At 44.1% G+C, this 16170-nt stretch overlaps 1 protein-coding gene across 1 annotated transcript in view; it reads right to left on the bottom strand.

The window, feature by feature from the left end:
- Window positions 1–1547: 1547 nt before the first annotated feature.
- Window positions 1548–16170, bottom strand: part of LOC126285377 (cell division control protein 42 homolog) — a 574084-nt gene continuing 559461 nt past the window's right edge. Inside the window, exons 3-4 of the mRNA XM_049984703.1 lie at window positions 12553–12801; window positions 1548–1909 (exon numbers count right to left, since the gene is read on the bottom strand). Coding sequence (XP_049840660.1) covers window positions 1637–1909; window positions 12553–12801 — 522 coding nt within the window. The 3' untranslated portion in view covers window positions 1548–1636. The remainder of the gene's footprint in view (window positions 1910–12552; window positions 12802–16170) is intronic.

Below are 16170 nucleotides of genomic sequence, written 5' to 3'. Positions count from 1 at the left end.
AACAATCAGTAAATATAGTAAATTTAACTAATAGTATTTGCAGAGGTGTGTGTCCATTATAATCATAAAAACTAAATGGAATTTTAAAAAGGTGGATGATCTCTGAGAAACAGGTACTAGAGGATTTTTAGACCCATTATTTTATTCTTCATTGTGCGTTTTGGCCTCTGCCGATCTTCAGATGACCGTTTTAAATGTATGTTAAACATAACTTTGAAAAGGAGGTAAGAAACCATGAAGTTAAAGGAGGTAGCTGCAGTAACAAAATATGATGACATAACACAAACAAAACTTACAAGAAGTTTTTGTCAGAGTTCGGTCATTGTATCAAGCTACTGCTATGTTGCTTAACTTCATGGATTTCTTGATGATTTTTGAAATATTTCTAAAAGTCATATTTAACACTTACTTTAATTAGTCATATGAAGATCGTCAGAGCTCAAAACTTAAAAAGAGGAATGAAAAATATTAAAAAGACGAAATTTTTAAAGGCAGAAAAATGAAAACAATAGAAAACATAGCTGATCAACAACAGAGGAGGAATGCACAGTGCTCACAAAGAATCACCGTTTCATGCTCTGTTTTTCTTTATTTAGTTTTCAGTTCAAAGATCATTATGTGTTTGGTGACTGACCTGATTTAGTGACATACTACACATTAAAAAATCCAGGGGTTAATTCCCAACTGCAACTAGGAATTTACTGACACTGAACAAGGCAAAGGTAGGTGCAGAGGATAAGAACTAAGAGAACAACAGAGATAGGACTATACCAAAAAATAATTAAGAACTTTTGATGCAATCGTTACTCTGAGATGAAGAGGCCAGAATGGCAGAGGAGTTTGTGATAGGCTATATCAATCCAATCAGAAGAAAAGAAGTGGTAGGTCTTTCCCATTCCACCTCAGACACTGTTCTTTGGAACACTGTTCTGGCTGAGTGCACAAGTTCTCAGCTTTGATCAGAAAAGGGTATCCTACATCCAACAGGGCCATGCCTTCCAAAGTGCAGTGGCACTGAAACCAATCTTAAAACTAAGAACAGTTTTATTTCACTTCTCAAGGAAAATATATTCTTTATGGTGAAGGTTTTAAGTAATGTAATTGTTACTGTGAACTGTTTATTGTGTAATATTGTATTTTGAATCAAATTCACTATTATTAAGTTTGGTATTTTAAATATTTGTCAGGAAAATTTTTAAAACTTCGCTGTAGAAATCTTTTTCGTAATATTCAGCCAGTGCTTACATCGAAGAGGAACCCTCAGACCATCCTCAAAAATTGTGTACAACTTCGTATCAACTACAATAAGTAAGCTGCTGTTCATGTGATGTGGACCATAAAAATGAATATAAACATACGTGCATAAGATTCACAGATAACATGCACTGCGGTGTATTCAACAACATTCAACTGTTATTTGTAAATTATTTTTCATTTACGACTAAACCATTCACGATGATTTGCTTTACTGTTCTGATGCTAAGCCTCAGTTCCATAAGAACCTGCGTGACCATAACAAGATGCTGTTCAATACGTATTAGTCCGCCGTAGCCGCGGGTGTGTCATCTGCGGCGACAGTTCTCACAATCGGATCGAGTCTTTGCCCGGCAGACAGGCTGACGGTATGCGCCGGCCGCTATTCGCCGCCCCCGCCCCCGGCGTCGCCTCCGCCTCCAGCTCCCGCGCTCTCGCCACTGCCGCTGCCGCCCCCGGCGCCGCCTCCGCCCCTGGTGCAGCAGCAGAGCCGCCTCCAGAGCGGCCGCTGGCGGGGCTTCGGGGGCGTGGCCGGCCTCAGCAGCCCTCGCCGTCGCAGCGCACACACGATTGCCTGGTCGAACGCCTCCTTCAGGTCCCGCTGCGTCAGCGCCGAAGTCTCCACGTACGAGGCCGCACCGATTGTCCGCGCCGCCTGCACAGCACGCGAGACAAACACAATCAGAAACACGTGTGGGACCTCTCTCTCATTCACTGCACTGTGGTTAGAATTACTTTAGTGGTGACAGTTAGGCAAAAGCAAGTGCAGGAGTGAAGCATAGTTGACATATGCCCCACGAAAAGCACGCAGAATCTTACACTCGTTCAAACATGCAAGTTATAATATAGTGCAATAAAATGCAACTGTGCAACTGGCACGAGTGTTTTCGGGATGAGATGAGGCACAGATCCATGATGAGGGGCAGAAGAGATCGTGGCGATCATGACCCCCAAAATACTTTTTGCTACGGTATATTTTACACACATCATGTTGCAAATATCACAGCTAATTTTCAAATAATAAAGTAGCACGAAAACTGAAGTGTTTCGAAAATCTCAAGGAAATCTGAAAATTACAAGCCACGTTTAGTACACGATAATTTCCACTTGATTGCACGAGGACTCGCCCATGGTGACGAGCTTGCAGCAAGACGCATCATTTCAAGTAAAGGTGCACAGGATAATGCCTCCACTGAAATAAATAAATAAATAAATAAGACTGACTTTTCTAATTTACGCGCACATGAGAAAGTATTTAAGCACACTGAATTTCTCTCGTTTACGCGCTCACATAAACACAGCCCTTAGACCTCTGTTCGTGATTGCAAAGCTTAGCGAAATACTGACATGGCGAACTGTGTGCTGGCTTGAGCAGTCCTACTGCACAATGTATGTGATGTAGCAGACTGCTGTCCGTGATTACACGATGGAGTACTAACGTCGATTAGTCCTAACCAAATGGAGCTGTACCCGGTGACGGAGCTCGCAGACATGATTTTGGTTTACGGTCAAGAAAATGGGAGCAGCAGAGAAGCGGAAAGGTTGCACAGGACCAAATATCCGCGTAGAAGAGATCTGGTGCACATCATGTTTCCAAGGCTGTCCCAACGATTATGTGAAACAGGGCAACTGGTTTCACACTCAATGATAGAGGAGGGCGATGAAATGCACGGACTCCCTACTTAGGAGATGCAGTGCCTGCTCGAGAGGATGAAGCGCCTGCAATCAGCACTATCTGTTAAATGTGAAATGAATGCTCCTCAGGGTACCGTGTGCCGAGTATTACAGGGAATGCAGCAATATTCCTACCATCCACAGAAGGATATTTGATTCCATTGGGTACCATGTGTTCAACGATTGCTTCGAAACAAGAAAACTGGCAACATCGATCGTAAGAGGTTTGAAATCACATATTTAACAACGATTTGAAGCCTCCTAAGACCGATCCTGCCATTTTCTTGTGTTCAATCCACATGAAGTGTGTGCTGTAAATCATAGTGACTTCGGACCTCTTGTGTTCAGCCAATGGTTCCTGCAGCGCCCTACAGCCGATCCTCACTTTTCTGCGTATGTGTTTTTCACGGATGATGCTTGTTTCATCAGAGACGGAACTCTAAATAGCTGCAATAGTCATGTTTGGGCCGCTGAGAATTGCACGCTACAATTTTGAAGCGCCATCAATGTATTACCAACCTATTTGTGAGCAAACATAGTCACTGATTATGTATTAGGCCTGTTTCTTCTTCCTCCTCACATAATTGCACCAGTGTACAGGATGTTTATCAGAGGTCAGCTACCCAGGTTACTGGAACATATCTCACTTGTTATTCGTCAGCGGTTGATTTCCCAACATGATGGAGCTCCACCTCGCTTTGGACTGAGAGTTCGTGTACACCTGGATCAGACATCCCCTGAAAACTGACAGGACGAGGAGGTCCACTTGATCTCACGCCACTAGATTTCTTCTTGTGAGGTTGTGTTAAATGTCTTGTGTGCGAGGCGTCTGTGGAGACTGAAGTGTATATTTCCTAGCAAGAATTTCTGCTGCCTGCGACACTGTTTAAACAATACCGGTGAAATTACAACGGGTACCACAGAAAACATTGTGCAACAGTGAAAAGAATCTGTTGGCGTTGAGAGTCGCCGTTCTGGGTAACTGTCGTCAATGTAGCACGTTGTGAAATTTGTGCAGGTAAGTGGAATTCATTATTACTGTACAGTAGGCTTATGATTTTCCGTTGCTCCTCCATCATCAAGTTACGTGCGCTGTTACTAGTTCATCAACAGGGGAAATTCTGTGTGGATATTTCGGAGTATTCGACGGGAATTCTGTACGTCATGATCAGGTTCGAAAGATACGGCTCTTAGTACGAGCGCTGCGGAAGGCTAAGAGTCAACTTGAGTAGATTTTCGTTTAAACATTTCCGTCGTTTCCGGGCCATGGTCCCTTCCCTGAACTTCATACTTTTACCTTCTCCATCATCAAGGAATCACCCTGCATACGTAACGCGTACCTATAGGATACTGATACAGTGTCCGATCAAAATTAGTATCACCACAGAAATATGAAAGCGAGTTTTGATCCATAAACATTATTACCAACTTCTCTCCGTGTAGCTCTCTATCTGTCGTGGCAAAACATGAACAGATCGTACACACGTCGTAAAAGAGTTGAAGAAAGTCTTTAAAAGACAACTGCTTGTCCACTTTCACTGAGTTAATATATTTCCACTATACTTTCGGCAGCATGAGGACACAGTTCAAATTCTAAGGACAGGCGTATTCTAATACTAAACATTCACTCTGCAAATCAAGCAGTCCCGTTTCGGGGTTTTATTTTAACCCACTGTATGGATATTTTTGAAGCTGTTGCCGGCTATACCAAATAAGGAATTATATTAATTATGGTAATAATTTTTAGTAGCTTGGACTGGTACAGCAGAGGAATAAAAATCATCGGCCAGTCACAAAACAGCCGTCGACTCATTGACAACACCGTATTTGTAAGTGAATGAATCAGAAACTGAATGTTACCTCTGTATCGGTTGGTTTGGAGACGTACGTGGGAAATATAAGTTATGGATCCAAACACACGACCAATTAAAACTGATCAGTAAACAGTCGAAGTTGTCTCTGAATAAAACTACCTTTTGCGATATTGATGGCTTATGAGCCCTATTCTAACTGATCTGAACAGGGGTGTGGCAGAGCGGTTCTAGGCGCTACAGTCTAGAACCGCGCGGCCGCTACGGTCGCAGGTTCGAATCCTGCTTCGGGCAAGGATGTGTGTGGTGTCCTTAGGTTAGGTTTAAGTAGTTCTAAGTTCTAGGGGACTGATGACCTCAGACGTTAAGTCCCATAGTGCTCAGAGCCATTTGAACCAATTGATACGGCAGGAAATAATGTCAGTGATTGAAAAAAATCAGTTCGCTGTTTCAATTTTGGGTTTCACTCAAAGTGCGAAGTTGACCAACGTGACAGCGTCGAACTGCCTACATGAAAGCCGATGTTGTGGATCTCTTGGGATCCTTCCGCTTGGTTATAACGCACTGGGCAGGTGGACTATCATGTGAGCCGGAACAGAGAAGCACGTTGTATGTCTCCCACTGCTTGCTTCAAAGATTCTCTTGTCTGGAGATGAAGCAAATTTTGCTCCCTGATTGGCTTGTAGTATATAACAGAGCCGCTGGGCCACTTGACGACACAATAATAATAATAATAATAATAATAATAATAATAATAATAATAATAATAATAATAATAGTAGTAATAATAATAATAAAAGTCAGTAACAGGTGGTTGGGTTCAGACGTAATTTCGTGAGTGTTCGTTTGTATACGATGTAGATCTTTAGAATAAAGATAAACTTTCTTTGGAGTGTCTAAATCGTGTCAACACCGCGTGTTAATTTTGTATCTGACAATTTCGTGTGGATTTAGTTTGATACGCTGAGTCACTATCACGATTGTAATTTGAAACCAAGATTGTGCAATATCTGTGCTTCATAAAAAATATGTTGACATCTCATAATAGTTTTCCCAATGATTAGTGACAGTGCGATGTCAAACACCAGACTAAATTCTTACAGCAGTTCCTTTGTCATCAAAGATGAGCAAACACAGAAAGGACTATGGCCGTGCGCTGCTTCTGCTATAAGGGACGAACATCTTGACACGATCCTCGGCCAGTGGAAATGAACTTTCTGTGGTTATCCACACTCATGTGTGAACGTTGAGTTAGTGGACGGCCTGACAACACACTTCACAACGACAGCAGTGTTGAGTGGTACTAGCCACGAGAATCAGCAAGGGAAATATAACCGAAACAGATTCCGCTTAGAATAGCTTTGAGTCGGGTAGAAACTGGCATCCAGGTCTAGAAGGATGTTCTGTCGGAACTAAAAAGGAAACTGCACAATACCTGCGTCCTACTGGTAACAACTTATGTTCTAGAAAGTTCGCTCTGAGAAAGACGAGAGCTCGTAAATTACAGAGTGATGCGCATAAGGAAAAATGGAGAGGTAGATGATGGACATCAGTATCGGAGGGAAAAAAAAGGAACGAAGTTATCCGAAGAAGCATATAAATAACAGACATTCTCGAGAATATTTTCAGGCTGAACTAGAACAATATGAAAGAGGCCTTCATTCAGCAGAGGGTGGATAGTAACTGAAGAGAGTAGTAGTAGTAGTAGTGGTAGTAGTAGTAGTAGTAGTAGTAGTAGTAGTAGTAGAAGAAGAAGAAGAAGAAGAAGAATTAGAAGTGAGAGAAGGAGGAGGAGATGGCCTCAAAGTCACCGTTTTAATATAGCCCACATATGGCACAAACTCGGGATCTGCGCTATCAGATGACCCACGGATGAATTGCCCGTTTTTCATGGGAAAATTAGCCGTTAACAGTGATTCTCTAAAACTGATAAAAAGATTTATAACTACGCGCGCTTCTTTTTGCACCACTGCAAGTAATAGCTCGCGGTCATAAAACTGTATGAATTTTCGAACTCCTCGAAGAATAAAGTTATCGTAATTCTACTACATTGAACAACACTTTACTAACTGATACACTATTTTTAATTATTATTTTTCACTCAGATCTCCTTTCTTACTTGCTGAGTTGCAGATCGCTTCGTTACAATACCAAAAGTGAAGGATTTCCTACTCAGACAGTTCGTAACCACACAGGAAGCTCGTTTCTTACAGGAGTGTGCAAAAGATACTTTTAGTGTGTTTCTAGAGATGGAGGCATTACCAAGACTTTCAAGGGTGATTGAAGAATTGTCATACTATTGTTCGGTGGAATATTAGCAGAAAAAATTACGAGGATTGAATGCAGTACCGGCAACTTTCAGTCTGCCGCCTTAGCCGGTTTTGATAACGCCACTGCTCGACGTGTCCAACAAGAAATAAGAGCCCTAATGCGTGCGTCATAGCACTTGACACTACAGGTCTTGCAGTAACCGGCTCAGGTGGCGAACGGATTACCATTTCAAACGAACTTAATAATTCTTAACTGGGCGTTTAATTGCATGCAAGCTTTCCATAGAACATGACGAAGTTAAGACCTTTAGTGGGTAGCTTTCCACTGACTACCTTTTTTTCTCTTGAGCCCTGAATGGAGCCGAGCGCTCACAGTGTGTCACGCAGGGCAACTAGTGTTACGTCACAAGGTTATTGCGAAGTTCGTGTTTCTCGTGAGCCCTGTTGTTCGGCGCCCGGAGCTTTCGAATGATGTTCAACAGGTTTGCTGAAGTTTGAATTCCTCATACCTAATTAACGCTTGAGAAGCACGTCGCGGTCGAGCAGAACTGTTACAGCAAAGCATGTACTACGATTGTGCAGAAAATAACAAAACCGATGTGCCGTTGTGTATGTGTTTCCCGTGTTAATCTCGTGCTACGAGACGATCAGTATTTCAATCACAACGTATCCACACCCAACACGCCACCCCAGCGCCATCTTCTACCGTATCCTAGACTCTGGTTCATATACTGATGTGCCAAAACGTGACCACTGCCCAACGCAAGAAAGAATGGCACCTGGTAGCAGGGCAGGTGACGCGGCGGAAGAAGTACACGAGCGGAAGAGAGACGAGTGGGAAATAAATGTAGCAAATGGTTCACAATTGGGGAAATCCTCTACCATTGACAAAGGGCAGCATGTTGCAGCCTGGCACCTGGGAACGAGAATCTCGGAAACGGCGAAGCTAGTCTGCTGTTCGTGTATTACTGACGTGAGCCTTTGAAAGACGGTGAAACTACGAACAGACGAACAACTGCTGGGTGTCCACGGCTCATCTCAGAACCGGAGACTGGAGCACGGTAGGCGGCGACCTTCGGCAGACGAGCCGACAAAGTACAGCAACAGTTGCCGAGCACATCCTTCAGCGAACATCGTTCAACATACGGCTCCACAGCAGACGACCCCAATGTGTGTCCACGTTTACCCAACATCACCGTTAGTTACACTTGCAGTGGACAGGAAATCATCGATACTAGGCTGTTGATCAATGGAAACCTGTCACCTGGTCGGATTAAACACGTTTCTGGCTGCAATAGAACGATGCTCATGTTTGGAAATGCTGCCATACAAGCGAACACCTGCTCGACACATACACCAAGTGGCAGCCACAGGTCGTTGGAGTAGTATTATAGTGTTGCGGATATTCACTCGGGCCTCCGAGTTTCCTGTGGTGGTAACTAAGACACCGTGGTGGCTGTGGGCTATATGAACATTGTTGCGAACCACCTGCATCGCTTTATTCTTGATGTGTCACTAGATGGCGATGTCATCTAGCATGCTAACTGTCCATGTCACAAGACCAACAGCGTGCTACAGTAGTATGGGAAAAGCAATAGCGAATTAAATTTTAAGTCGTCTTCTGATATGAATCGAACGGAACGAATCTGGGACACAATCGGGAGCCAGCTCTGTTTCCAGTAACTAGCGGCCCGTAATTTACGGAATTGAGCGACCAGTGGTTAGACATCTGGTGCCACACACCTCTGGAAACTGCTCCATCTCTTCCAAAGGCGGAATAGTATGCTATTAAGCAGGTGATCTTAATGTTAATGTCCATTCGTGCATCTGTCTTCCACCATAACCTACATTACAAAATATATTTTTTCATTTATTAATATTTTGCGTGACCATACCACAACTTAAGGGCTAACGGCCTTGCCGCCGCAGTGGTCGCACCAGTTTCCGTCAGGCCACTGAAGTTGGGCGCTGTCGGGCTTGGCTAGCACTCGGATGGGTCAACATGCGGCTCTGCCGAGAGCTGTTGGCAGGCCAATTGAGGAGCTACTTGACCGGGGGTAGCAGGACCGGTCACGAAAACTGACAACGGTCGGGAAAGCGGTAGAGCGGTGTGTCGTTGACATGCCCCTCCGTAACCGCATCCGGTGACGCCTCAGAGCTGAGGACGATATGGCGGCCAGTCGGTACTTTTGGGCCTTCAAGGGCTGTTCCGACGGTGTATTTTTTTGTTTATATTATGGCCTAAGGCCATCCCTTAAATCACACAAGGAGCAAGACATACAAGAGAGATTACAAAACTTCCCAATGATAATAATAATAATAATAATAATAATAATAATAATGACACTAATAACGATAATAGTAAAGAGTATTTAGAATGATATAGACTAGCTTAGAGCATTTGAAGGTACGCTTAGAATTATCAGAAGCGGAAGGGATAAAGGAAGAGGAGAAACTTGAAATGGCAGTGACAGTCAAAAAATAAGAGGCTATAAAGAAAAGAGCTCTGGCGATGAGGGGCAGGGGGAAGTTGTGGCGCAGAGAGACTAAAGAGAACGTAGGCGAGATGGCTGTAGTTAGAGAAGGTGCATCATTAGCTGTCTTTTGAAGCTTGGAAGGAATTTAATTTCTCTGATATTTTGAGGAAGATTATTCCAAAGAAGGATTCCTCATACAGAAAACAATTTACAGAACACGGCAGTGTTATGCTATTGTATAGAGAGAATTTTACTTACTTTGTTGGGTCTTTCTGCTGCGCTGCACAGACAGTTGTGTAAGAGTTGAAGACAAATAAGAGGTTAACTTTTCATAACTGGGATTCACAGTCATACAATTTTTTTTGAAACACATCATGTTTACGGCAGTCACTGTTAAACTTTTTATTTCCACTATTGCAATTTCGGCCATTATCAAGTGTAGCTGAACTACAAAATGCTTATAAAATAATTTACGAAAATCGTTGTGTATTTTGACATTCGGCCGATTACACAATTTGACAAATGCAGCTATGTAACTATGTATAATTACTTGTTTTGACCTTCAGGCATGTCACTTTATACAGGCTGACACATTTATACGTCGTTGTCATTTGCTGTTGTATAAATTCGTAACGCTGCTAATTAGTGCGAGCACACATGTCTATATATCGTAAAACAGCAGTCTGTACACACACATGTTCGTTCCACCACCACTAGTAACTTTTGCACCAAACCACAGCAGCGAACGACTAGTTACAGGCTACTGGTAGCCATTTTGGCGCGTAAACGGATTACATGTGTGCTCACACTACTTAGCAGCGTTACGAATGCATGTAACAGAAATTGACAACGGCGTATAAATGTGTCCGCCAGTATAAAGTTGACACTTATCGATGCCAAAACGTGTAAGTAAACATAGTTACAAAGCTGCATTTTTCAAATTGTGTAATCGGCCGAATGTCAAAATACACAACGATTTTTGTAAATTATTTTATAAACATTTTGTATTTCAGCTGCACTTGATAATGACCAAAGGCCGAAATTGCAATAGTGGAAATAAAAAGGTTAAGTCACTGGCTTAAACATGATATCTTTCAACCAATAAGAGGAGTTGCAATGCCTGAGAAGATGATAGATTAAACACAGGGTACGATGATCTCTACGCTAATTGGCACGTAGCCATGATAATCGTCTGTAGGCTGGTGTGATGTGCTCGAAAAACCATACGTCCTAAATGTATGGTAAAAAAGTATTCATTGCCAATTCTTTCGTATGAAAGTCCTTGGAGAACGGCATTACCATAGTCAAGCATGGGGAGTATTAGTGTCCCCACGAGCTTCTCTTCAAGCCTGAAAGAAATTGTTTTACATATTTGCAGTGAGTGAAATAACAGTCACACTTTTGTTACAGACTGCGATTGTGTGCTCAGTTCTGTCTAAATGATGGTCCAGAATTATCCCCAAGTTTTTTCCAAAAGAAGAAAAGGTTATTTCTGTGCTGTTTGGGCCCTGTTTCAATCTTGGGACGTAAACTCTGCCATAAGTTGGCAACAGTTCGAAACAAGACTTATCCTTCTACATAACACTCTCCCTAGGTTTGATGCCTTCGACAATACATTTTCCTGTGAAGTGCGTTTCACCACTTTGACATTCTAGCTCGACCTTCAATTCCCTGCTTATGGAGCTCCCTTCATGTTCTTTTGGTACTGACAGAGTTCGCGAGTTAGACATTCAGTTCTGCGGTGACCTTTGCAGCTGTATTCCTCTAATTTTTTGGCACAATCCTCTTCAATGAACGTCCGTCACGATAATTCTAGCCTCTTTCGTCCGCGTTAGGATTTAGCGGATGAAGCTTTTCCATTTTTCTTGTATGCGGTAAAGAGCTTAGATACGGTTTCTCTTGGAACTCCACACGCTTCAGACATTTTGGTTAGGTAGGCACGCACCATACGACCCCAAAAAAGCTGCTCCTGTTAGGATTAGCGTAGCTCAGACAAAATGCACTCAGAAATACACGGGACACTATTCTGGCTAAGACTAACACTTTCGACGACTGAGGACATTTCACGTGTACCGTTAGTGACCAAATACAAGAGCGCAACCAGCAGGCGTGGCTAGCACATGCATGTATGTTCAAGCACGCATTTCTACCGCAGTTTCCACATCTTTGTCGAGCCCTGTAGTGGTTGGTTATAGTTAAAGTGCACTTACTCACGGAGGTCTGGTTTGGACTGTAATTATCATACAGCAGCAGAACTTCCTAAATATGGTTATGCGTTAACGCACAACAGATTTACGCTGAAAAAAAATTACTTCCAATTTTGACCACCACGTGCAAGTCCGGCGCTGTGACATGTTGTCAAAATCTCTGGTGCTCATTTGCACAAATTGTGTAAACGGCCGTTAATAATAAAATCAACGTTGTACCTTTCTCAATCGCTTAACCTTTTCTCACCACGTCCAATTCCCAGTCCATTACAGATGGAAACACTTGCATACGTCTTTCTTGCATTCACAACGCCAGTTTTGCTCCTGGTGGCCGAGACTAGAACTAATTTTTTTCCCCAGTGTAAATCGATTCCGCATTAGCATACCTATCAAGTTTCGCTGCAATACGATGATTAAAGCTCACATTGGACTTCTGTAAGTAAAAAGCACTCCGTCATCAGGCCACAAGTGGCCCACCGGGACCATCCGACCGCCGTGTCATCCTCATATGAATATGCGGATAGGAGGGGCGTGTGGTCAGCACACCACTCTCCCATTCGTTACGATGGTTTTCTTTGACCGGAGCCGCTACTATTCGGTCGAGTAGCTCCTCAATCGGCATCACGAGGCTGACTGCACCCCGAAAAATGGCAACAGCAATGGCGGCCCGGATGGCCACCCATCCAAGTGACGGCCACGCCTTAAAGCGCTTAACTTCGGTGATCTGACGGCAACCGGTGTATCCAACTTCTGTAAATAGCTGCACTTTACTTATAACCACATTGCATAAACTTACAATTATTGCTACATTGTGGGTAGCAACGGCGCGCGCTTGTGTGTGTGTGTGTGTGTGTGTTACCTGGGCGGCGCGGGCGGCGGAGACGGGCGCCTGGCCCGCGGCGGCGAGTGTGGCCAGCAGGCGGGCGTCGCGACGCCGGTCCGCCTGGGCGCCGACCAGCAGCAGCGGCGCGTCGGGGCAGTGACGCCGCACCTCGGGCGCCCAGCGCCGCTCCACGGAGCGCAGCGTCGCCGGCGCCACCACGCTGAACACCACCAGGAAGACGTCCGCGTCCGGGTAGCACAGCGCACGTAGCGGGTCCAGCGCGTCCTGCACGCACACCACACAAGAGACCTTGTAACCGGCGCGTACTTCCTCTCTACCCTCAAAAGCAAGCTACACTACTGGCCATTAAAATTGCTACACCAAGAAGAAATGCAGATGATAAACGGGTGTTCATTGGACAAATATACTAGAACTCGCATGTGATTACATTTTTACACAATTTGGGTGCATAGATCCTGAGAAATCAGTACCCAGAACAACCACCTCTGGCCGTAATAACGGCCTCGATACGCCTAGGCATTGACTCAAGCAGAGCTTGGCTGGCGTGTACAGGTACTGCTGCCGTGCAGCTTCAACACGATACTACAGTTCTTCAAGAGTAGTGACTGGCGTATTGTGACGAGCCAGTTGCTCGACCACCACTGACTAGAGGTTTTCAGTTGGTGAGAGATCTGGAGAACGTGCTGGCCAGGGCAGCAGTCGAACATTTTCTGTATCCAGAAAGGCCCGTACAGGACCTGCAACATGCGGTCGTGCATTATCCTGCTGAAATGTAGGGTTTCACAGGGATCGAATGAAGGGTAGAGCCACGGGTCGTAACACATCTGCAATGTAACGTCCACTGTTCAGAGTGGCGTCAATGCTAACAAGAGGTGACCGAGACGTGTAACCAATGGCACCCCATACCATGACGCCGGCCAATATGGCGATGACGAATACACGCTTCCAATGTGCGTTCACTGCGATGTCGCCAAGCACGGATGCGACCATCATGATGCTGTAAACAGAACCTGGATTCATCCGAAAAAATGACGTTTTGCCATTCGTGCAGCCAGGTTCGTCGTTGAGTACACCATCGCAGGTGCTCCTGTCTGCGTCAAGGGTAACCGCAGCCATGGTCTCCGAGCTGATAGTTCATGCTGCTGCAATCGTCGTCGAAATGTTCGTGCAGGGGTTGTTGTCTTGCAAACGTCCCCATCTCTTGACTCTAGGATCGAGACGTGGCTGCACGATCCGTTAGAGCTATGCGGATAAGATGCCTGTCATCTCGACTGCTAGTGATGAGAGGTCGTTGGGACCCAGCGTTCCGTATTACCCTCCTGAACCCACCGATTCCATATTCTGCTAACAGTCATTCTATCTCGAACAACGCGAGTGGCAATGTCGCGTTACGAAAAACTGCAATCGCGATAGGCTACAATCCGACCCCTATCGAAGTCGGAAACGTGATGGTACGCTTTTCTCCTCCTTACACGAGCCATCACAACAACGTTTCACCAGGCAACGCCGCTCAACTGCTGTTTGTGTATGAGAAATCGGTTGGAAACTTTCCTCATGTCAGCACGTTGTAGGTGTCGCCACTGGCGCCACCCTTATGTGAATGCTCTGAAAAGCTAATGATTTGCGTATCACAGCACCTTCCTCCTGTCGGTTAAATTTCGCGTCTGTAGCACGTCATCTTCGTGGTGCAGCAATTTTAATGTCCAGTAGTGTTTGTCGTAACCCTACCACCACATCAGGCTCATGAAGCTTGACAAGAAAAATGAAAAACTTGTGGCCCACAGTGTAAAAGCATTATATTAGTGAATTAGGAGAAACCAGAAAGGGAATACCGCATTGTTCAGTGTTGGGTCCGGTACTTCTCCTCTCAGGAAGAGCAGGCATCATTCAGGGCTACGGCAAGAACGATCATTCACAGCAATAAAAGTTTAGTAAACATGAGCTCTAAAATGTATACGTTAAGATCTGTTCTGTGCTTGTGCTGTGAAAGAGTTGTGTTTCACATTAGTCGAATGAAGAAGAGCTCATAGATCTTAAGGTATGTATTTTGAAGCCTATCTTTGCTGGGCCTTTTTCGACTCGTATGATCATTCCTGTCATCTGGCTGAATATTTTGTCTATTGCTTCTGGGACTATCTATAAACGGCTTCCCACTCGATGCTCAACAAGCTGAAATCGAACTTTTTGCTGACGATACTAGTGCTACAATACGAAGTGCAGATGTATAAAACCGGAATTTGGTTACAGTAATTATACGTCTGTTGTTTGAAACTTATAACCAATATTTTATTCAAAATAATCTCCATTGCTACTTATACATTGCCATCTCTCCGGCTGACTATGAATGCCACGCCAAGAAACCAGTTCTTCTTTTGAAGCGAACCTTTCCGCGAGCCGTTTTCGTAAATTTCATACGAATTGAAGCATTGTTTACAGAGAGGGCGTATCCCAGTGATGCAAATGGATAATAGTCGGACGGAGCCAAGTCTTGAGATTAAGCCGAATGCCCTAGTATCTCCGAAATTAATACCTCGATCGTTTCCCCGACCTGTTGCACTGTGTGTGATGGGGCGTTATCATGGCTCAGTACGACTGTGTTGCCGTTTTCCATATTCCGGTTGTTTTTCACGCAATGCTCGATTTAAATCGATCGTTTGCTGTTGTTAGTGATCAGTGTTGACGGTTTCGCCAGGTTTTAACAGCTTATAATAAATGACGCTCTTTTGATCCCCCCAAACATAGAACATTGTCTTCTTTACAAAGCGATTTGGTCTTGCAGTGGATGTCAGTGGTTTGCCTGGGTTCACCCATGATTTACGACGCTTAGGATTCTCAAAATATATCCATTTTTCTTCGTCTCTCACTATTCGATGGAGAAACGACTTTATTTTGTATCTGGCGAGCAGCATATCACAAGTGGTCTTTCGATTTGCTTGCTGTCTTTCATTCAGCTCATGCGGAACCCATTTTCCCACTTTCTGTACCTTTTCCATAGCTTTCAACTGAAGAGAAACATCTTTCTGCGTCACATTCACTTGTTCCGCGAGTTCCTGTTGAATCTGAGTATCACCTTCATTCAGTAAGATCTGTAATTCGTTGTCTTCGAACGTTTTAGGTGGTTTCCCGCGCTCGTCGTTTCTTTCGTCAAAATCACTACTTTTGAATTTTTTGAACCACTCTGAACAAGAGCATATTCGCCGAAAGCTTCAACAAGCATTCGATGCGATTCTGCAGCAGTTTCTTCAAATGATAACAGGAAACCAACGCTGTCCACAAATCGTAGTTCGTAGGCACAGAACGCGACATGTTTACGTGTTTGAAACAGATACCGATGTATGGAACTTGGGCTACGGTGTGTTGACATTCATCGTCAGCTGTTACAGGAAGGAAATGGCGCCGCAGACGCTGTCTTAGGAGAGTACACTGACGGCTAGCACTATCTATAGAGAAATTCCAGTTTCATACTTCTACACTTGGAACATTATCTTAGTGGCAAAGCCACAGAAAGATTGTTAGCGACGTTTTCAAAGAATTACTATGTGGCTCTCTGAAAATCGACTACACTAAATTTCTAGAAAACTTATTATCATCAGTTCCGTGCAACAAACAGTCATACCAACAATTGATGTTGCA

Source organism: Schistocerca gregaria, chromosome 8 (assembly GCF_023897955.1).
Source record: "Schistocerca gregaria isolate iqSchGreg1 chromosome 8, iqSchGreg1.2, whole genome shotgun sequence".
Taxonomy (NCBI): domain Eukaryota; kingdom Metazoa; phylum Arthropoda; class Insecta; order Orthoptera; family Acrididae; genus Schistocerca; species Schistocerca gregaria.
The sequence above is the reverse complement of the archived record's forward strand: the minus strand, read 5'-3'. Positions and strand labels throughout refer to the sequence as shown.